At 44.6% G+C, this 22,150-nt stretch overlaps 1 protein-coding gene across 5 annotated transcripts in view; it reads left to right on the top strand.

The window, feature by feature from the left end:
* The window catches only part of nrxn2b (neurexin 2b), a 573,287-nt gene that overhangs the window by 193,837 nt on the left and 357,300 nt on the right, over nucleotides 1-22,150 (top strand). For all 5 annotated transcript variants that reach the window (XM_084003189.1, XM_084003188.1, XM_084003186.1 and 2 more), the window contains one exon: nucleotides 7,641-7,942. In XM_084003189.1, coding sequence (XP_083859315.1) covers nucleotides 7,641-7,942 — 302 coding nt within the window. The remainder of the gene's footprint in view (nucleotides 1-7,640; nucleotides 7,943-22,150) is intronic.

Here is a 22,150-nt window from a genome sequence, read left to right as displayed (position 1 = left end):
ACATGTACTACCGGTCCACCAGTGAAGAACAGATTTAGTATGCAAATCACACACAATTCTGGTCTTACCAGCTCTGTGGAGCGATTTCCTTTCCTTTTTTCCTTTGCCACCTGCACGCTCCTCCAGCGACCTTCAAAAGCTGTCAATCAAAGCAACGGCGTAGGGGATTAAATTAAAACGAACCGTGCACTCTTAAAATGTGACCTGCAGCTACGTTTAAAGGTGGAGGAGCAGAAAAGAAAAAAAGAATCTAATCAAGTGTCTTTATGCAAAGGGCTCTTAAAATGCATGTCCTCCGCCTGCACGCTTAGTCATGGATTAGAACAGTCCATGGACACCTTGTAGACATATTTTAATAATAAAGTCAAGTGAGAGATTAGAATAACGGATGCAAATTGCACCAGTAAATTCTACAGAGGGATGTCAAACTGTTGAAACCATGTGAAAGTAACTGATAGAAAAAGTAGGCTTATTTGAGAAAATACATGAAAGTTTATTTTGTATGTGATTCTGTTTCGGATGGGGGGGTGGTCAGTGCAGCAGAGAACTTTGGCCTCCAGCAAATGAGCTGGGCAGAGAGCAAATGATAACTCCTTCATTGCAGCGGTGCAATCAGTCCATGGATCGATCCACACAGTAATCAGCAGCTGTGCAGAGAACAGAGAGGAGGGAGGATCGGTGGAACAATGCTCCTCTGTTGTAGAGCGTCGGGACAACGGGAGAGATCCATAAACATATCCAGAAATAAGGCAGCCTACTAGATCAGTGTCACCAGCCGGCTCAGGGCTGGACATGGGGGAGAAGAGTCACTAATGAAACATGTCTACAGGTTACACGTTGTTATAACCAGCATTATAAATGTGTATTGATAATTAAGCTTTTGTAAATAGTTATTTTACTGATCTCAAACAATAGAAGATCATCAGTCGTTCTAGGAAATAGTTTGTACAACAGAAGTGGACATCGATTTACCAATTATTAACCACTATACTGTTTATAGATGATTTACAAAGCATCTGTGTCATGCAGCACTTCTAATGCCTTCAACAAGCCTAGTGTAGGTCGATTCTATTCCGAGTCAATTGCAAGTTTGAAGACCAAGGACTGCTTGGTTGAGTATGAATGTATGGATAAACAAAACATATGTACTAACCGTGGCAGACCTTCTGTGTTCGACACCGCCACCTCCAGCTTAAGAGCAGGAGGAACCCGGATGTCCTTATTGGAATCAGTGTGTTGTTTTATGGATCTCATGGCTTCCCTTGACAAGATCAAGAAGCAGATCATGAATCTGTGCACAAATAAGTTTGATTTAAGAGAAAAATTGGATATTCACTTGGTTAAAATTCTCCATCTGTAAAAGGACAAGAGCAACAACTTGAAGTTAATTGGCAAAGCACAGTTTACTCTCCTCAAGGCAGAAAGGGCTGGTCCGCTCACACACAACATCTGGCAGCTGTGGAAGACAAAGGAAAGAGACAAGAAAAGCCGACACCAAACAAAGAAGCAAACGCAGGCATGACTAAACACTTACACAGAATAAACACAGACCAGATGTAGATTATAAATGCTGTGAGAGTTAGCATGTACAACTAATAAGTTGTCAGAATCCCGCCACAGCAAGTCGGGACGAGTCGCCACGGGCCCAGAGGAGGCTGCCTGGCACATAATCAGCATCCGCAAATAAACAGCTAATTATACACAACATACACCAAGGGATTGCCATGCACGTGAAGGTGGTTATTGTAGCCCAGTAGATGTGGCCACATACCAGTGTAGCTGACCCCAAAAACAGACTGCTGCTTTGGATAAAAGAAAAGGAAATCAAATAAACAGCAGGAGAAAAACAGAAATTAAGAGTCGAAAACAGTGGCTGGCCTTTGTACAAATACACAATACTCCAATTCACTACTACCGCACACTTATATGGCATCCTACCTGATTACCTGTTGGTCATGTGACAGTTGATGAAGATGTGATGACTATTATGTACTCTAAAAAGCACATCATTGCCGTCTTAATGCCAATCATCTTGAATCATTTTTAAACATGCATCCCTTTCTGGTGACATCTCCTCTCATCTACTAGAATCTGGTCGTGTCAAAGCTCAGAACATCACATATGTATTTGTTAAGTGAGGACGACAGTTCAGATTAATGTGCGAGGGAAACAAAAGAAGGTAAAATCCATGCGTAGTGAAACATGAAGCAGGGAGGGGGGGGGGGGGGGGGGGCGGAGATCTGAACAATCGATAATCATCTCAGCTCAGCACTTTGTGTTCAACCCTCACCACCTCTGATCCGTCGTTCTAAAGAAAATCTGCATTACCACGTCTCTTTTTCTTTCTTAGTTTTCTTTTCCGCCTCTGCAGGCAGAAAAGAGCTCTTTGTCAATGCCAAGGGTTTTGTTTTCATGACATTCTATCACCAGTTGTAATGCTGTTTTTCAAAAGTGGGGACACTTATTATTCATATCAGTGGGTCATCATTGATATTGTTGCTGTTGCAGGCAAGATAGCGTATTTATTTCCACTGCTGCTCATACTGTGACCCTCAAGTGAAGTTATAGTCGCACTTCATGGGTACAGAATGTAGGAGTTAGTTAGTTAGTTATGTAATAAGCAGCATACATCGTCCCCAGATGCTCCATGCCTTTGCATGTACCTCGTAGCTAGCACGGGACGCTGGTGTCTGCAGACCCAGCAGGCCTGTTTGATTCATGAAGCAGCATCAAACCTTTCATATGCGGCATACATCCCCCCCCTCCCGCTCGCTCTCATCCCACTGTTGAGTCGTCCTTCCAAAGCTGTCTGATGCTGTCTCTGCGGGGGGGAGGCGGGCTAATAGAGGGTGACTGTGGATGCACATATGTTTGTGCGTGCGTGTGCGTCGGCGTAAGGACGGCGAGGTAATGCGACGTGACGAGTGGATTTGCCAGCATGCGGTCATCTGGATTTTGGATGTTTTCACGCGCACACATGCTTATTCCGTTCCCTCCTTTGTAATTCTCCTAAACCTACCTAATTACTCCCAGTGTGTAATCCAATCGGCCAAAGAGCAGTATGTTAAGGTTCATTATGCGTTGACAAATGCACCGCGCAAGTTTGGATGGGGCTATTCATGCAGCTCATCTTATTAAAACCTGCTCTCTCTCTCTCTCTCTCTCCCTCCCAGTCTGAGCTGAATCCAATTTAATAACACATGCTGCACTGCGCTTTTATTACTGTAATTTCCAACAAAAGAACCGCCTAAAATGGCACTTTCGGGGCTGCATTGACAAACACAGATTGCCTTTTTGTTTTCACGGCCTTCTATCACCAGTCGTGATGCTGTGTTTTTCCAAAGTGGGGACACTTATTATTAATATCAATAGATCATCATTTATAGTCTTGCTGTTGCAGGCAAGCCAGGTAGCGTATTTATTTACACACACTGCTGCTGGTGCTGGGCTTGTCTCGAGTGAAGCGATGGTCGCACGTTATGGGTACAGGATGTGTTAGCGGGGCTGGAGTGTGGAATGGCACAAGTCAATGGCATTGATCCCACACACTTAAGAACAATGAAGGCCAGAGGTTGCAGAGAGCAAGCCGCTTGGCACCAAGACTGCAGCGGAGTGCTTAGCCGGTGCTGATGGCATGGTTGTGACAGAGGTGGCAGTAGCGGCTGAGGTTATTGAATCCATTTAGAAAGAAAGTTCAGGTGGATAGGAAACGGGAGGAGAGGCTGAAGAGCCAGAGAGAGGGAGATATTTTAAATAAAACTTCATTTTATTATTTACTGTTCATATTCCATTGTATTTATGTGATGTATGTACGTGACTGAGAGAGACAGAAAGAGAGAATAAGCAGCTAACTGAAAGCTGAGGTGAAAAGGTGGGTTTAAGTTTGGATTTGCGGCGTCAGACTGTCTGATGTCAGCAGAGCGGTGATTCCCGAGGAAGGGAGCACGATGGGCGAAGGCCCTATGTGCTGACGTCTTGTTCTGTCTGGGGACAGACTGGAGCCCGGGGAGAGGACAGCACTGTTGGAAGAAAAGGTGTAATAAGAGCAAAGAGGTGCGGAGGAATTTCTGATGTTGTAACTCATCAGAAGCCTGATATAGCTATAGAGCCATGTCAGAGGCGACATGAGGTGGTGTGATATTGTACTGATTCGTGGGTTGAAACTTGATTCTGTCTTCCAGAGGAGTCAGATGGCAGCTAGAGTGCAGGACGTCAACAGTTGGTCGGGTTTATTGTAGATATTCCAGAAGGAGCTGTGCTTACAATAGCTATATGCTATTTCTATCAGCACATCATAATTATCTCTGCCAGTGGGTCATGTGCATCCGTGAGTGAGCGTGCACCTCTGTGTCTGTCCACGGCTAATCTTGCATTCTGACGAGCTGCATCATATTTTGGGCGGCCAATAATAGCTGCAGGCTCAAGGGCTCCTTGTGTTTGTTGTGACTCACACTTTCTCAATACACCTTTTATTGGCTGTTTGATACCGCCATTGACCACCTGCTGACTCCTCGCTGCTCTTAAACGGCCTCCAGCTGGCTTACAGCTAGCGGAGCAACTGGTAGACACACTGCTGAGTACTTTGCCGCCAGTTAACTTTTGTTTTTGGCCGGATTGTATGACAGTTCATAGATGATGACTGTGTTTTCCGACGCCTTGCAGTACATTGTCTTGACGGGGAGCCAATCGTAGGTCAATTGCACAATACAGAGGTTGTTGCAGGCGGACTCACATCGGAGATCTATAATCTACTGAGCGTACATTTCTAGTTCAGTCTACCTTCCTGTCTATTGTATTTAGATTTTTGAGGCCACTGTACTTGTGAAAGTGTTGCGTAGGAGAAGAAGCCTGAAGTGTGTGTGCCATGAAAGGCCACTGTCGGATTCATGTAGGCAGATGATAAACACTTCATTACATCTGCTTAGTCATGAAGCAATTGTTAGTTAGATTGCTTTGTCTAGACACTGGGAGTATAATGTTTGACCCCTAATATACCCAGTACTAAAGGTCCGACCACCAAACGCCGTGAAACAAAACACCGGAGGAGCTCAACCTTTAATTAATAATAAAGATGCTATTACGGGTGGCTAAATTCCAAACGAGTCATTTCTGTAATATAGTCGGGGCCTTCCGCGAGGTTAATTGAGACCTTGACAGCACTTAAGTCTCTGCTGCCTGCTTGTGTTTCTTGTCTTACCTCTGGCTACAGTGTCGGCTCTCGGGCTTTATGGAAAGAGATTTGATCTGAGTGTAAAGCGTACACCGCTACTCCAAGTGCGTGCGTGTGCATATAATCACAGAAGGGCTACCGCGGGAGAGGGAGGATGAGATAGAGATGTACAGTGGATGTAAGAGGAAAAACAGATATGTGGCGACGGCAAGCACACATCCGACGGAGCTGAAGGGTTCTCAGAGAAGTCATTCCGTCTATTAGTTTATGTGTCTCGGAAGCCAAAGCCGGAGTGAACCTCTTCCCTCTCCTGGGAAACTGGAGTTCGGAGGAGGAACAGCGACTTACTAACAAGGAATTATTAACTTGTGATATGAAATGGATCCGTGTCAGTTTTTGGATGGCACAGCATTCCATTATTGGCTCGTCAATAGTTTTGTTTTGTACCTCTGACTCTGAAGTCAATAACACAAGCCATATGCCCGTGTTCATTCATTTTACCCCCCCACCACGTGTCGCTGCACTCCATCTTTATCTCCTCCTCTCAGCCTTCTATTCATTAACCAGACATAAATAAAGGGGAAGTTTGTTGGTGTCTCTCGCTGAGCTCGTGGAAGCAATCACAAGCTGTTTGTTGCTTACCGTTAACAGCCCGTACTTTGGGAGGGTGTCCAACTTAATACATAATTGAAAATGGTTGCTGTGGTCCATTTGCCACGCTTTTGTTCTTCCTACATCAGCAACACAGGCGCCGCCAGGAGGCCGCTCCCGGGGGAAATGCCTTTTTTTCCCCTCCTCCCATCCATGTAATTTCCCCCCTTCATCTCTTTCTCTTCCTCCTTTGATGCCTCAATTCATATTTCAGTTAAAGTTGAATTTTAATTTCAGCCAAAATGCTCTTTTAAGTCTCTGTCTCCATCCTGCACTTCCTCTTTCTTTTTTTCCTCCACTCACGTGTCTTTCATATGAGTGCATGTACTTATAGTGTATGTGTGTAAACACAGTATTGTTGCTATGTCGACCATGGCTCCCCTAATGTTTCAGAAGTATAGCACTTACTACAGAACCCTTTCTACCTTTTCCATGAAGTTATTTCTGGACCGTCAATGAAATAGAAATCAGCGACATGTTGATCCGTCCGGGTCATATCAGCGTACAAAGTGATCAGCTATGACATGGACACACTGTTATCCATCCCCACGCTCCTCCAGATTGCTCCTGTGGAGAACTTGATCGCTCATGAAATTTGGCTTTCAATCTGTCTGCCAACGGACCCCCCCCTTCCCCTTCTGGCCAGCCCAAGCCTCTCTCCCCAGGGAAATGCACCGAGGTCTTGGAGCGATCTCACTGTAATGGAACTTCGGGATAAACTAGATTTGACGATCCACCCATACAGGGCCCTCCTGGCGCTTTGAGTTTGCCCCATCTCTTTCCTGTTTTCTGCCCTAAACCTCATTACCTGAGGCTGATTCTTCAGTGCGGCCCCGCCAGGGAAACGGAGGTGAGGAGGGCTAAATGAACACAGGAAGCCGGGTGTCACTTCAGATCACAGTGCATGTTGGGAAACCAGGTTGAGTTGCATAACAGCTGAGTGGAGAAGAGTCATTTGAGAGTTGAGCGGTCCCTATTATAGCTGGTATTATGTGCATCTATGAATGTGCAAAATAGATTTTTCCCCGGCAGCTGCTGACCCGCTGAATCCTCGGAGATAATATAGAGAACTCGATAGGAGTTGATCTCGGGCTCGCTGTGCTCACGCTTTGCCTCATGTGATGGAGGTGCCACTGTTGTAAGTTTTCTTGCAGCGGTACTTTCTGCTGTGACAGCTGCAGGTGTTCCTTCAGCTCCTGACAGATGCACACCGTGTCCACCCCTGCTGCTGTTAGGCTGCTGTTTGACAGGTGTCCGTTCTACAAACTGGCTGTTTTGACTGCGAGCGCCTGAACGAAGCTCCCCGTAGTGGAAGGAGGCCGTGTGCTGCAGACGGACTGACAGGCATTAGAGTCGTTGACGCCCTTTCTTCCACTTCCGTTTGCCATCCAGCTGCTAGCTGCTGTTTTCTCTCATACCAGCGCTCTCATCTATCCATGGAAGACGCATCACACTATGTTCTGTTAATTAATACTAAACAAATGTTGGTTTGGTCCTCCATGATGCAAAGATTTATTTTATGCATTAGAGCTGCAGCAGCAACCATTGTTGTAATACTGGAATCAATAACCACAGCTAATCGGTTTCATCTTAAACGATTTAACCTGTGAAAGTCTTGGTCAGCATTACCAGTGGGAATTAATCTGCTCAGGGACAGTATTTTGGGGCTTTTAATAATCTAGAATCTGGTGTGATAATGCTTTTAATTAGGTCCCCGTACTGGCATATTTCAGGGCATGGTATTGGTATAATCCTGCTTTCATACGTATCTCTTTCACTATCTGAACTTATTTCCCTTCACCCTTGTTTTTTTCTCCAGGTAAGGAAGAGTCCGTCGCCACCTTCAAGGGCAACGAGTTCTTCTGCTACGACCTGTCGCAGACGCCCATCCAGAGCAGCACCGACGAGATCACGCTGTCCTTCCGCACGCTGCAACGCAACGGCCTCATGCTGCACACGGGAAAGTCGGCCGACTACGTGAACCTGTCCCTGAAGAGCGGCGCCGTCTGGCTGGTCATCAACCTGGGCTCCGGCGCGTTCGAGGCCCTGGTGGAGCCCGTCAACGGCAAGTTCAACGACAACGCCTGGCACGATGTGCGCGTCACCCGCAACCTGCGCCAGGTAAACACTGCCCGTGTAACCCAGGGCAACCGCAGACAGGGCGGTGCCTCCGTCCAGTCTCTGCTGCTGTGTTTGAACCTCCACCTTCCCCTCTTTCCCTCTCTGCACACGGAGAACACAAGGAGTGCTTCACCTTCTCTTCTCTCCTCTGGCTGCCCACCTTAACACAAGTCTCTTTTTTCCTAGGTTGACATTGAACAGGCGGCTGGTGCTATTTCTGTCTTTCTAGGCTGTCTTTCTTTTTCTTTCTTAAAATGACCAAAGATCCATCTCACCTTCATATTCAATGGTCAGTCAAAGGCAAAATATGAAAACATAACTCCCTATAACTATAATCCCAACCACAGTGAGATTATCGTTAATCTCCATCATGATGCAATCAGAGACAACATGCACATTTAAGGTGTGACCAAGGACATTGTCTTCTGCTGTTATTAATGAGTAAGTGAAGAAAGTGCTCCGCTCAGTATGTATGCACATAATGTACTCGTCTACACAAATGGAATGCACCCTAATTTATCAAAGGTGACAATGCACTTAAACCCTTTCTGAACAAATTACCCGACACATCTTTACAAACCTTTAATGGTAGCTAATGGAAAACCAAAGAGCCCCGGCAACCTGAATGTCGGGGCCCGTCCCGGAGCTCGCTCCGTCTCCTTTGTTTTTTTTGTTTATTTTTCTCACATGCACACAGCACCCTACTAAGTGTATGTACACACACTGTTTGGATGCACCAGGTCATCAATTGGCAGTTGCAGTTACCAGCAGTGAGATAGAATCAATTTCACTTTCACACCTTCCATGCTTACTTCTCCACATTTTTTTTTTTTGGTAATTGGAATTGGAATGAATGGCTTTTCACACCTAATAATGGGCATTGTAAGCCGCCTCGAATGGAAAAAAAAAGCCTGATGTGAATGCATTAACACTCACACGCACACACAAACATTGAAAAACATTCCAAAACTGTTATTCTTTCAAACCCAGGAGGAGGAACACCTACAAGCAAAGTTATTCTTAATGTCTAAGTACGTGCTGCTAAATTATAGGGAGGCATTTCCATGCCAAACCGGGTTTGCAATTACTAACATAATGTAATACTACATGTATATATTTCAGTGTGGTAACAGAGACATGGAAGTAGTCCAAGAGTTGCAGAGCTGATGTTTTATTTGCGTATGCTCAACTTGCTGTAAGGGCAAATGATCACGTACTCACTGACACACACGGGATATCAGATGCAGCATCTCAGACACACACACACACACACACACACACACACACACACAGACACACACACTGTGGGCATCAAATATGTTATGCTGTAGAGAGATGTGTGATCAGCGGAGTGAGACTAGCTTAATGAGTTTGGGAAGCCAATGCAGTTTTAAAGATTTACAGCATGAGCCAACCCACCTACCACCACTTGCACCATAATGGTCATTAGGCAAGTAAGACACACGTACTAAACTGAGACACTATTATCTGCCCGTCTCCCCGTCTGTCTCCCCGTCTATGTGCTGTCTGTCTGTCTCTGTAAACTCTCAGTGATTCTGCTGACAAAATCAAAGTACATCTCTCACTTTTAGTCAATCTGAAGCAATACCACTACTGATACCTATACAGTATGATAGAGTTTTAAACACAATAGTGTCTAAATGTTAAAATATAGATCTCACCTGAATTGAAAATGTAGTCCTGAAGGGAGAACTGCAAGTGACCCATCGGTTCAGATAATCACCCTCTCTTCTTGATGTTGCTATGGAAGGTGTCCTTGGCTGACCAGTTACCAGGCGCCTGCTGCCTTGCCTTGACCCAGAGCTAACCCCCCCCCCCCCCACGCTGTCCAGGCCATCTCCATTAACTCACATAACAGTTTGAATCCCCACTGGATCACTGTAATTGACATAACTGGCGGCCTAAGTGTTAAAGAGCTCTCTAGATTTACACCGGAGCATCCCCACCGAGAGACACAAGGACGGAGGTATCGATGGCACATTGACCGCCTCTGACCCTGTGTTTACTGCCGGCCCGATACCCAGCTGATCAATGAGCACTTGCATGCTTCGAGGTCGTAGAACACACAGGAACCCACGTGACGGAAAACCGTCATGCGAACATGCCGGCACCTCTGTAGCTCTGTCAGGTGCTCGGGTCCACGCAAATGTCCCGTCGCCAGGCAGTCGTCACCTAGGAGGCTGACATGTAAGCGAGGTCAGGTGTGTGTGTTCATGTGTTCAATTGGCAGGCGGGGGGTGTGGCATTTAACAACAAAAATGGCACCCAACCTCTACACAGAGTCACACACCATGGCCAAACCCATGAAGCGTTGGCCGTCCTCTCTTGTAGGAGGCATCACTGCACGCAGCAGAGTTCCTCTCTCACTGCTGAGTATTAGCCTTGCCCCCGATACTTAAGTCACGCCATCTTTCATAACTCATGAACCAGCTCTCTTGACACTTGTGGGAAGCGTGATTGGTCTCAGCAGAGACTTCCCTTTTTTCATTTTGCCTTGGAATGTGTGTGTGTGTGTATGTGTGTGTGTGTGTATGTGTGTATGTGTGTGTGTGTGGTCACAGCTACTGTGATTTTTATTTCCTTCTCTCCTATTTTTCATATCTATTGGGCTTCTTGTGGTTTTATATATTATTCAATGATAGTGATAAATAAAGGAACAAAACGTACTCATAAGCTATTATTTTCAGTTTAGAGGAATGTTACAGAGATGAACAATAGCCACAGTTTGGTTTAGATTTATATGTTTTATTCAGTGATCATTGATCATGAGGGTAACATGCTGGTGCAGAGAAGAAACAATTCTTCTATAATAATAATATGCATGAAGAGTGCAGAAGATTTCTAAATGCAAAGTTGCTGTGAGGCATGTTATGTAATGTGCTTTGTTGAGAGATTACACAGGGTGAATAAAATATCAGGAACGCCTCATAATGTAAGGCTGACCATTGCAAATATCTTATACATATTTGGATTTACGCTTTTGCATAACAAAAATGTAAACTGTGCAAAGACATGATTGGTTGCAGGGCTGATAATTTGTATTATTTTGTAATTGTTTCATATTTATTTAAACATGTCCTTCTCAAAAAAGGACATGTTTGAGATGTATTTTGGGATGTATGCACACACATACATACCACATTGCCAGTCCTTATTATTATTATTTTGAAGCATGCAAAAATGTCCTCCTTTGTCCTTTGATGTCACATTCGCCAAACACAAAATACTCCACATTTAGGTTTCTAGTAAATCCCATCGTTTCTAGATTATGTGCGGTTCTGCACAGCGTGTGCCACCGACCGCATTGAGTGTGGTTTAGATGCTATAAATACTGTTTAATACACCGTCTAATTTCTAAATACAGCTGTGAATGTAAACAGCACGCCCACGCAAACACTCCATTCTTGTTTTCCACTCGGCTTCCCATCGGAGCTAATATGATATCGTGCATTCCAAATAGCCCGTAGCCTACAAGACAAGCGTCGGATTCCAGCTGAGGTTATGCTACAGCCCCAGTGGTCTCATCCCCTCTCTGTCTGTTGTTGGTAAAGGGTCATGCATATCTACCGCTGCATCAGTAAGCACCAAAATAAGTAAAGCATATGAGCTCTCACAAGGCACTGCCTTTGTCTCTCTCCCCCACTCTCTCACTCCCCCTTCCCTCTGTATGCGCATATTCGCCTTCGTCTTCCACAAAAACCTATGAATTTGTCAGCTTTGTGCGGGGTAAAATGAAGCAGACAGAATTAGGTGAGGTGATAGGGACTCTCCGCCAAGAGAGAGGAGAGAAGGGGGGGTGGGGGTGGGGGGGGGGGAGGCCGCTCTATGGCTCACACATGAGCACAGCTTCAGAGCTCCCCGTGGTGGCATCTGGCAGTACTGCAAGTGTGTATGTGGAAAGTGGTGTGTGTTTGGCTTATCCCTGAAGAGTACAGTTGACAGGCAGGCAAGGACACTTTCTTTGACCTCTCATCAGTGCGCACACACACACACACACACACACACACACACACACGTTCTACCATGCAATGCATATATTGGTTAGCATATGGAGCAACTGATCTCTCCCTGACATGATGATCTACCATCATGGTCGTCTTGTAAACTTCAGGACCCTCTGGGATCACAGACACACACTGCAGACAGACGTAGGGCAAAGACAAAGATGGAAACCCTCTTGCCAGGGCGTCTTGAGAAAAGATAGATTCATATGATACATTGCACCAAAATACACATTGTGAAAATAGGTCAAATATTAAGTGTGCACTAACACTCTAGTCAGCACAAATCTAGCAGTAAAATCCCTTCATGCACAATGCATGGGTGAGCTAAAACGGCGTATTCTCTACTGTGTTGCATACTCTGCGGGTATTGATTTTCTCATCTTTTTAAATCACAGTGATTTTTCCAGAAGCCCCGCAGACACACGGGCTAATCCACACACGGCTGCGCGCCTCGCAGGGATAACTCTTAGCTGTGACAACTGCAAACCCAGACGTGAATCCGTAGAGAATACCTCGGACAAAAAGTAAAACCACTGGCGCCTGTGTTATTACGCGTCTACCCATTACTGTCATTACAGTAACTCACACGCTGTCAGGTTGTGTGTGTTGTGGATTAGCGGTAGATTAAGTGCCGATCGGGTCGAGGCGGGCGTGCGGCGGGACCCTTGATGAATGCTTGGTGGGTAATGTATTGCCTTTAAACATTAGATTCAGGTGCTGATAGCATTGGCAGCTGCGAGGCTGCAGCGTCTGACAGCAGTCAGCAGATTTATTTTATCAGCTCCCTCTCCTGACACAAACTCCCATAGCATTAAAAGCTCACCAGGCAAACGGAGCAGTATCAAAGGCAGCACAGCAACCGTCCTGTGTCTGGAACCCGACTCGGCTCTGATTAGACGGCGATATGAAGTTACTGTTGTGGTTGATATCCCTCCAGTCAGGCCAAGTAACACGATTAGTTGCACTCCGTTTGTTTTCTATTGATTACATTCTGCTGGTGCAGGTCTGTGCTGACGAGAGCGGTAACGAGAACATGTATTTTTATCGTTAAATGGAGAAGCCATTTTCATAGATGCATGTAGACGATGCTGTCGTGAGCATTAATTGGTGAGAATCTGTTTTCAGCAGCCATGACAGTCATATGATGTGTTAAAACATGTGTCTGACATAATGTGTTAAAACATGTGAAAGAACCTCCTGTTGTGCATGACAGGCATTGTGAAGGGTTTGATTTGCTTCCATGGCTTGCTGATAGAATCCTAATGCAATGGTATGAGAAATTATGGATATCAAGCTTCCTATGTACTGAAATACAGTAATCTACATGCTAATGTATTTCCGGGGGCTAAACCTTCCATGTTGAAGATCACTGCAACAATCACAATGGCCTCAATATCACAAAGGCCCTTCTGAACGCTTAACAGGCTGTCGCGTCCCGCAGGACCCGGCAGTCAGTCAGAGGAAAACATGAGAGGCAGTCTGGGAAAAGGCAAGCGCGCTTGTACGTCTGTATTTTTGTTTGTTCTCGATGATGATCGTATGCACGATAGAGAATGGGAAATGAAGCCAAGCGCTGCTATGTGAGACTAACGGAATATCAGAGCGCGGGGAGGACGGGGGAAAACTGGAAGAGAGACAACAGTTTGTTCTACTAAGAAAGAAAAAAAAAACAGAAAGCTTACTTTTAATTCCCCAATGTGACTTTACAACTAGAAGATTCCACATCCACAGAACTGGGCCAGTAGCTTAGACAGCGTCTAGAGAGAGAGACCTCTGAACTCAATCTCTCTCTTTTTTTTTTTGCTGTCCCATTTCTCCCTCCTGTGTCACCGTCAACCTTCCCTCCCCTTTTTTCTCCCACCTACAGTATCATCCATCCTTCTCTCGTCTCTGGCTGTTTCTGCCTCTCTGTCTACTGTGATGGCTCTTATCCATGAACATCTCTGTTCCATACAGCTGGATGCAGCTATTGGATAAATGAATGGGTGAAACATGCTCTCCTGGCGCTGAATGCAGCCTGGAGGTTTCAGCTCCCGGCTCAGAGTTCACTCGGATGAGGCGAGCTTTGATCTGCATCAGGATGAAGGTCTAGAAGGTCACGTTGAGAATTAGAATCGCTTAGTCATAGTGTAGGTCGTCACGGCAATGAATCATATCATAACATCGAAGGTAGGAGTTCTTATAAAAAAGCTTTGTAAGAGTGACACTGCATCCAAGGGGGAGGAAAGTTATCATTCAAAGTTTGGATTATTGATTCCACACGCATCCATGTGGTTTAGGATTGTGGACTTTCAAGTTGGACTTCATATTCGATGATGTATAATGAACCCGAACGCACACAAACTTCCCAAGCAGCAGCAGAACATGCTGTAAGATAGAATCCAATCATGCAGAGATGGTTATTCAGTTGAGCACACACGCACAGACACATCACATGCAATTCCAAACTTCTTCCCCTCCCTGCATGTCTCCCATACATAATAGAAATTGCTTGAAGCTAACTATGTATTCGCATCCAACATTCACAACATCTTCTCACGCTGCGCCTGCATAAGACCCTCCCCAACTACTAAGTGGTGCTTGTATTGAGAAACAGGCCAAGCCAAAGGGATGGAGAACCTTTAATAAAAAAAACGACTTTTGCAATGTGATCTGTTAAAAGCATTATTCCTTTTGAAAATGAGCTTTTTGCAGATGTTCATCATCCAGTCACTGATATGCTGCTTGTACATCGGCATATTCAAGAATCCCATTTAAGGTGGCGGGGCATTTTGACGGAGCGGTCGCATTCAATTCACATGAGACGACATGATGAGAACTTCATCCCTCCGCCCTTCAATCACGACGGGATGCCTGGATGCTCCCCACCTCTTTGTCCTTCTTTCCATCTTCTCCTCTCTCTCTCTCTCCCGCGTAAAGATTTGTCATCCATTTCTGTGAGGTATGATCAGCTGCAATTACCATTCCTCCTCTTCTCCTCTCTGCCATCCAAGAGGCAGGCAGAATTCCTGAGAGAGAACCAATCAATTCCTCTCCCCTTCCCCTCCCTTCTCTCTCTCATTTTCACTCCGTCTCTCTTGTCCATTCTTGCTAGCAACTTGTCACTTAGCAACTGGGTCTGCCATGCTGTTGGGTAGTGACTCGTCCCTGGCTGCAGTAGTAGCATTAACTCTTTCCAAGTCCTCCATTTAAACACTAACTATTGATAAAATAAAGTCATTATTTAATCGTAAGACTTGAGCAATTGGATCTGATTAGGATTATTGTTGTGAATAATAACATCATCATGTAACGTCAGGTTAGTACGCGAACTGATCATGGTTATCTTTAGTCAATAAATGGGCTTAAAAGAGTATGTAAACAAATAAAAAATAAAATATGTACGGAATCAACATAACATAAGTCGATCCTTCACAAATGTTACTTTCAACACCGGTCTCCCAGTTGAAAGTCCTGTGTTTGTCATTACTTCTTATAGGTCTACAAATGAGTATGAAATACAAAATGACCAAACTGTCAGTGAATTCTTCCTCAGTTTTCTTCAGGTGCAACCTCTTGGTGTGCAACAGGGATCTTGGCTCAGTCCTTTTTTTTTCTCCACATTGACCCTTGTTACATTAATCAATAGTTACAAAGTAGGTTCCCATTTATTTTGAAACCCTCATGCCTTTGTCTATACTAGTTGTGTTAAACTACTGCGCGGGGATGCCAAATGAACTCACTGAGTGACTCCAGCTGTGTTGGCTTCCATGTTGTGGAAACACCTCACCTAGCAGATTAGCTGCTAGCATCACAATAAGATCAGCATGATGACAGATTAAACCTCTTGAGGCCAAATTGAAAATGCTCAGCTTTGCTAACACGTAGCGGAGCGACACTTTTTTTTTTTTTTTTGAGTTACAATAGGAATTTCTATTGAAGGCAGGCAGGATTGGTGGATTTGTTTGATGTACATAATGACATGCTAACACCCTGATGATCCTTTCTCAGTTTACCGCCAATGACATTTTAAGTAATCCTAATGTGCTCCAGCCCGGAGGATTTGGTGGCCCAGTGTGTGTGTGTGTGTGTGTTTGACACCTCGAGCACTGCATGTGTCTCCACTCAGCCCAACCTACAAACACCTCGTGCTAAAACAGTGGCCCGGTTGTTTGGTGCCGACACTGAGGGGTTCAGTGCATCTGTGGGGAAAATAAAAAGCTAATTTGCATCACATTTCCAGTGCATTAGCAGATCCCTTTCCGCTGCTCACTCACTCACTCGCTCACTCATCAGCCTCATTTCCCACTATACCTGCTCCAGCACTTTCATGTTTATTCATCCCTCTGTCTCGGAGACCAATAAGCAGGCAACAAATCTCTGTTCCATTAGCACATTCAAACAGGTAACACAATGCCAGTGAGACAGAAACAGGTAGGAGATTGAGGGTGAGATAATAGGGAGACAAGTCAACAGGGTGAACGTGTTAGGAGGAGGGGGAAGTCGAACAGTAAACATGTTTTAATGACATCTGTGTCGGCGTTGAAAACACCGTACCTGTTACCTGCATCCACATGGGAAAGTGTTGCATTTGTAGTGCAAGTACATGCAAATATGAACATTTAAGAGGAGCTTGCTGGAGCTGCTCTCTCTAAAAATTCATGCTCAGCTGTTATGGCTGTGTGTTCACAGCTGAATCTACATTTATTTTCAGGGGATGGGAATAAAAGTTAACTACACATTTGATCTCTTTTTGTGGTTGTTGTTGTCCTAAATGACAATGCAGGCATTTAGTTAGGTGAGCCATCTGCCTGAAGATTTAGTGCATTTACCTTGTTTTAAGACGAGCAGCCACCGTGGACATTCAAGCGTTCAGCCAGGCGTGCAGTGCATCCACTAAACCGCCCTATGTCTCTACATTCTTTGTTTCGGCAATTAGCCCAAAAACAGTTGATCAGTCGTAAAATGTCTTATCTGAGCTTAGATAGAGTAACAGTTGTGTTGCCATTGAATTCATACTCATGGAACCTAAAGAGAAGTCAGTCAGAGAGGTGAAAACCGAGGTGAGGATAATGGGAAGCAGGGCAGAAAAGGAGAGTGAATTATGACCACCTGCATTGCAATACATAATATTTTCTACTGTGATTTCCATTCACGCACACACACACACCTGTACAGAAGCACACACCCTCACGCAGTTTGTTTGCAGACTTCTCTCCTCCATAATTGCAGTGACATTTATATTTGCACCTGAAGCCCGTCTGCCCGTTTCCATTACTTGGAGCCAGAATTAGAGAGAGGCAGAATAGAGTGAACGGCGGATGATTGGAATGGACGCGAAACCAAATGTACCTGAAAGAGCTGTTTTGATTCGTAGCCCAGTTCACCCCCATCTGACGGGGTCACTCACACAGTGTCTGTGTTACAGGGAGAAGGCCTAATAGACCACACTTGCACCCGGCGAGGCACATATAGTAGAATATGGACGCTCACACTCATACAGCCAGCAAAACAAGATAATTAGCGTATACATATACGGGTAACACATTCAGATGTTCCTTGTATCTCAAATAGTTGATTTAGACTTTCACACACATGACGTAAAATAGCACAGATGTCCTCCCCTCCAACCCCTTAATACGAATCCACAATATCAGTTTCATCACTTCTTTCTAAAGGCCCACATGTATAGCAGGAGCCGCCATCGGTCTTCCTACGCTACATTGATAAATGGACTGGAAATCTTGGCTCCGGCTGCACTGTCCATTTGTCATTAAATATTTATTCTGCTTATTCGCTGGTGGCCACAGTTCAGTAACGTCCACCGTGACAAGTGTGTAAAAGATCAGCAACTCAACAGAAACCTCATTTAGCATCGTTGCCGACTGTGTCTGGGATCCTGCAGGTCTCTGGCACAAGTTGAAAGAGTCACGTCAGCCACTTTAACCTGTCTGTGAATGACAGCGTTAGCAGACCCCGGTTCTCCCACCCCATCCCCCCTAGCATTTAATATGTGACGATTGTTGGGCCCATGTGGACGGATGCAACACCAAGTGTTTGTCTGGGCCTGTGGTTGTGACTTGGAGGCGTAAACCTCCATCAGCAATCAACGGCATTCACAGTCTTTGTTTTCCCACGTGGGTCGATGACAGAGAGGTCCAGGCATGCTGGGTTTAAGGCAACGTAACGTATTTGTGATACTCATACTCTCCTTGTGTGTTGACTTGTTTATCTCCAATATCCCGCCTTTTTTTTTCTTTGGTTCTCTGAGTTGTTGTCAGCCTACTGCATGTCCTCTAGTTACAAGCCCATCCATTGTACCGTTTGATAACAAAAACAGAACAAAACTTTAATTTTCCGCACGATTGATCTTGAGAATGGAGCCCTGGTTCAGCAGTATTTACAGTTCTGGTGCAGTGGAAAGTCTGACTTGTATAATGGCTACGCCTCTAGATCTTCACATCACTTCCAATGATTCACTTTGCTACACTTCTTTCTAGTCTGGCAGTTCATTCATTTAACACTTTCAACGTCTCAGCCCAGTCTTACTCAGTAAGTAGACTTCTTGTGTTGGTTAGCCCTGTCGCCTCACAGCAAGCATACAATCGGTGTAGTATTTATTAATTCAGGAGAAAGATTTCTTATTTTGTAAATACCTTTTTTTGTTGATTAACTTATTTCATTTTGCCTGTTATTTATATATATCAGTCTCAGCAGTCTGTGCCCTGGATTTAGAGGGTAACGTTGGTGTTTTTCACCCTATTGTCCCATCTTTTTTGTGTCTGAGTGACTAACGGGGGACACAATCTCTAAAATTGGTCCAGTATTGAGTGAGAACGCTGCAGATGGCGACCGAAATGTAATGGCCCAGTGCAATTCATCACCGTCCATGTACGTCCGCTAAAAGGGCTTGTTTTTGTCACTGACATGCTCCGATTATGTCTGACAATATTATAGGAGGACCATTCCGAGATATAAGACGGTTTCCTTCACCTTTGTCTTGATCCTGTCTGCCTATTGTCGGGTCTCACCAAGTCTCGCTCTCAAATCTCACGAGAGGTTACCGTGAGAGTTGGAGAGGGGAGTGCTAGTCAGACATTTGTTGTGTTAGAGTATGGAAAGTGTAGCTTCATGTTATCCCAAATATTTTCAATTTCACAGATGAATGTGTAACTGATTTTTTGACAGTGTGAATGAGGCCTAACGCTCTCACCAGAACATGGCTATTTTTGGATTGAACCAAAAGAACAGATCAAACAGAGGTTGAGGAAAACGTATTTTCCTCCGTGGGGTCCTTTCAATAATGTTGTCAGTCATTTATAACAACAATCTGAGCCTGTCGGTGGCAAAAACAAGCCGTTTTAGTGGTCACACATTGATGGTGAGGAATTGCATCAAAGGATTACATTACAGCCCATTTAGCAGATGCCGGCTGCAGCGCGTTCCCTCAGACCTGGACCTATTTCAAAAAGGCTTGTCCCCCATTAGTCACTCAGACACAACAACATGGGAGGATAGGGTCCAGGTTGAAAAATCCAGAAGTTTTCCTTTAACCCTTTATGGAGAATGCCTTTCTCCTATGCATGTGCAGGTTACTTGCACAACAGACTGACACTCATTTTCGAAGATTATGCACACCATGCATACATAACTCCAAATGTAATCTCATCCTTTCTCTTCCACCACCAATCATCCCGCATGCTGACGTGACTTTTATCGTGTAATTTCAAAAATCATCAGCGACTTTTGAAGGCTGAATTTTTCACCACCATCCCAGGGCTGTTCTGTCAAAAGGCTGATAGAGCGCTCGGTTGGAAATCCAGACATCAAACGGCCGTGAGGGATCTGAAACTTCCAGAATTCAAAATGTTGCACTTGATAATCTTTCATTTCTTCCCCCCGCTGTACTGCTGGCCATCTTTCACCGACTGTGGGGAAGTGCACAGTCGCCGTCACCTTTTGTAAGAGCACATTTGTCTAACTTAATAAACCAACATTAGCTTCCCAGTAGTGGGAGCTTCCCATCTATCATCTCTGCTCTTTTATGTTGTTTTTGTACACTCAGTGTGGTGTGGGCACAAATTCATATCCATCACTGGACCTCGTTCACCTAATTAATGGATTAAGAGGCGTCATTAGATAAAGTGGGTGACTGGTCACAGCACTTCACCCTGACCCCGGATCAGAGAGTGGGCGTGAGGCTTCAGTTCAGCTAGTTAGCCTCATCGGGAGGACTTTGTTTATGGCTGACACTTAGACTCAGCTCCCACACAGATGGCACTAATACATAGTAATCCATCCCACACACACACAACACACACACACACACACACACACACACACACACACACACACACACACACACACACACAGTACTCGCTGTACACACTACAGGGACAGATGTAAGGATCTCCACATGTTACTGTGGGGCATGTATGCAAACATCTCACCTGAGCTTTGTTGTGAATTAAATGAGTATTTAAGTATCATTAGGCAGGATTAGAACTTTATGTAAACTGTGAGCTGAGTCACACACTGTGTTTTCAATTGGGTAGTACCTCATGGACAATAACTGGGCCCCCGTAGATTGCCCTCATTTTGCACAAATCCTGGTGTGAGATATGTTCGCCAACAGCAGCTGAGTCAACGCTCAGATCAAGATATAAGATGTCCTTTAGATGTCCACTCCGTCCTGAGGGGGAACTCTGGGCAGATGCCAGTGATACCCCCCCCCCCCCCCCCCCCCCCGCCTTACCCAATACAATGACCACGAGAAGCGACTGTCAGACTCTGTCTGGTGGAGTTTTTAAGAGTCACTAAAGGCACATTGATGTCTATAATAAATAAAGTCTATATTAAATCCTCATTGTCAAATTGACAGCTTTAACAGTGATGCTCCTTGTTAAAAAGCTAATAGACCAGTTTGGAGTGGCCGTCATTGTGACAGAAACAGACAATATCTTTGGAAATCAAAATTATGACCCAAATTGTTGTCCCATAGAATGCAAAAAAATGTTATTGTTTTATTGATAGAATACCTACGTAACGGACTGACTGGACTGAGAAAATCATTCACATCAGTTTTCTCCTACTCCTGTGCTGATTCATTACTAACAGCCTTCTCAGTACGGCTCAGGAAACTCACCACATTGATAAGTGTTAGCTCATTAATGTCTAATGCGAGAAAACCAGTGAAATAATCAGAGAAGGTGTTCTTTAATTACCTCTGCCACCAGTTTGGCCCCGCCCACAAAATACATAATCACACGAAAAAGGTTCATTAAATGACCACGAAAACAACCCTAACCCGATGAATCGGACACTGCTGTTAACCTTATGTTCTGTATAGGTCAGAGTTGAAGTCCTACTTCATCCTGCAGTGACAGGCATATGATAGGTCACATGGTTCCTTATCAATTGTTTCATTGATTTCCATTCCGTGTTGTAGTGTTCATGCTCTTCTCTCCCCAGGGATCGCAGGCATCGCTGTTAATTGTGGAAAAGACTAAAGTTACTAAATTACCATGATTCTCTCTTTCAGGATGCTGCAGTACCAGGTAGCTTAATGAAATCTGTCTGTCTTCTCTCAGTCCTTCTCCATGCTGTTCTCTTATGTTGAAGAATATGCTGAATCTGTTATGCTTCTCTAAATGACCCCGACGATTTCACATCACTGGAAATGGAATGTCGTTTTTACCATAATTGTCCATTTTTACAATGCAATAATTTATTTTTGTTTTTCCCCCCTTGCATATATATCGCATTAGCCCCTTAATGACTACTTGGGGACATTTTGGTTAGAGAATTGCACCTTTTCAAGTCATCCAGACATGATTGGCCTCGCCCGGTACTAAAGGACGTCATTTTGAAATGGACTAGACCCTCACGCCAGCCACGCCCACTTTAGTCTGTCAGAGTGAATACTTGATGTATTCTCCCGCCATCGCCTCCCCCACTAAATACAAACATCCCCATCAACCAGCCAAATCCCCTCTGTGAAAGTTGATTTGCTAACTCTTGTCTCTTTTACTAACAAGCTTCAGAATTCTTCCAATAAGATTCTTTTCATTGGTGAATTTTCTTTTCCCTTACCTTTTATGATTTCAACAACTAACACTGTGTCATTCACGGAATGTGAACCATCTGTTGTTTTCTCTACTTAACTTGCGACTTACATACTAACAAATGTATCCTTTTATTCCTT

The sequence above is a fragment of the Eutrigla gurnardus genome, assembly GCF_963514095.1.
Source record: "Eutrigla gurnardus genome assembly, chromosome: 23".
NCBI classification, from domain to species: domain Eukaryota; kingdom Metazoa; phylum Chordata; class Actinopteri; order Perciformes; family Triglidae; genus Eutrigla; species Eutrigla gurnardus.
The sequence above is the reverse complement of the archived record's forward strand: the minus strand, read 5'-3'. Positions and strand labels throughout refer to the sequence as shown.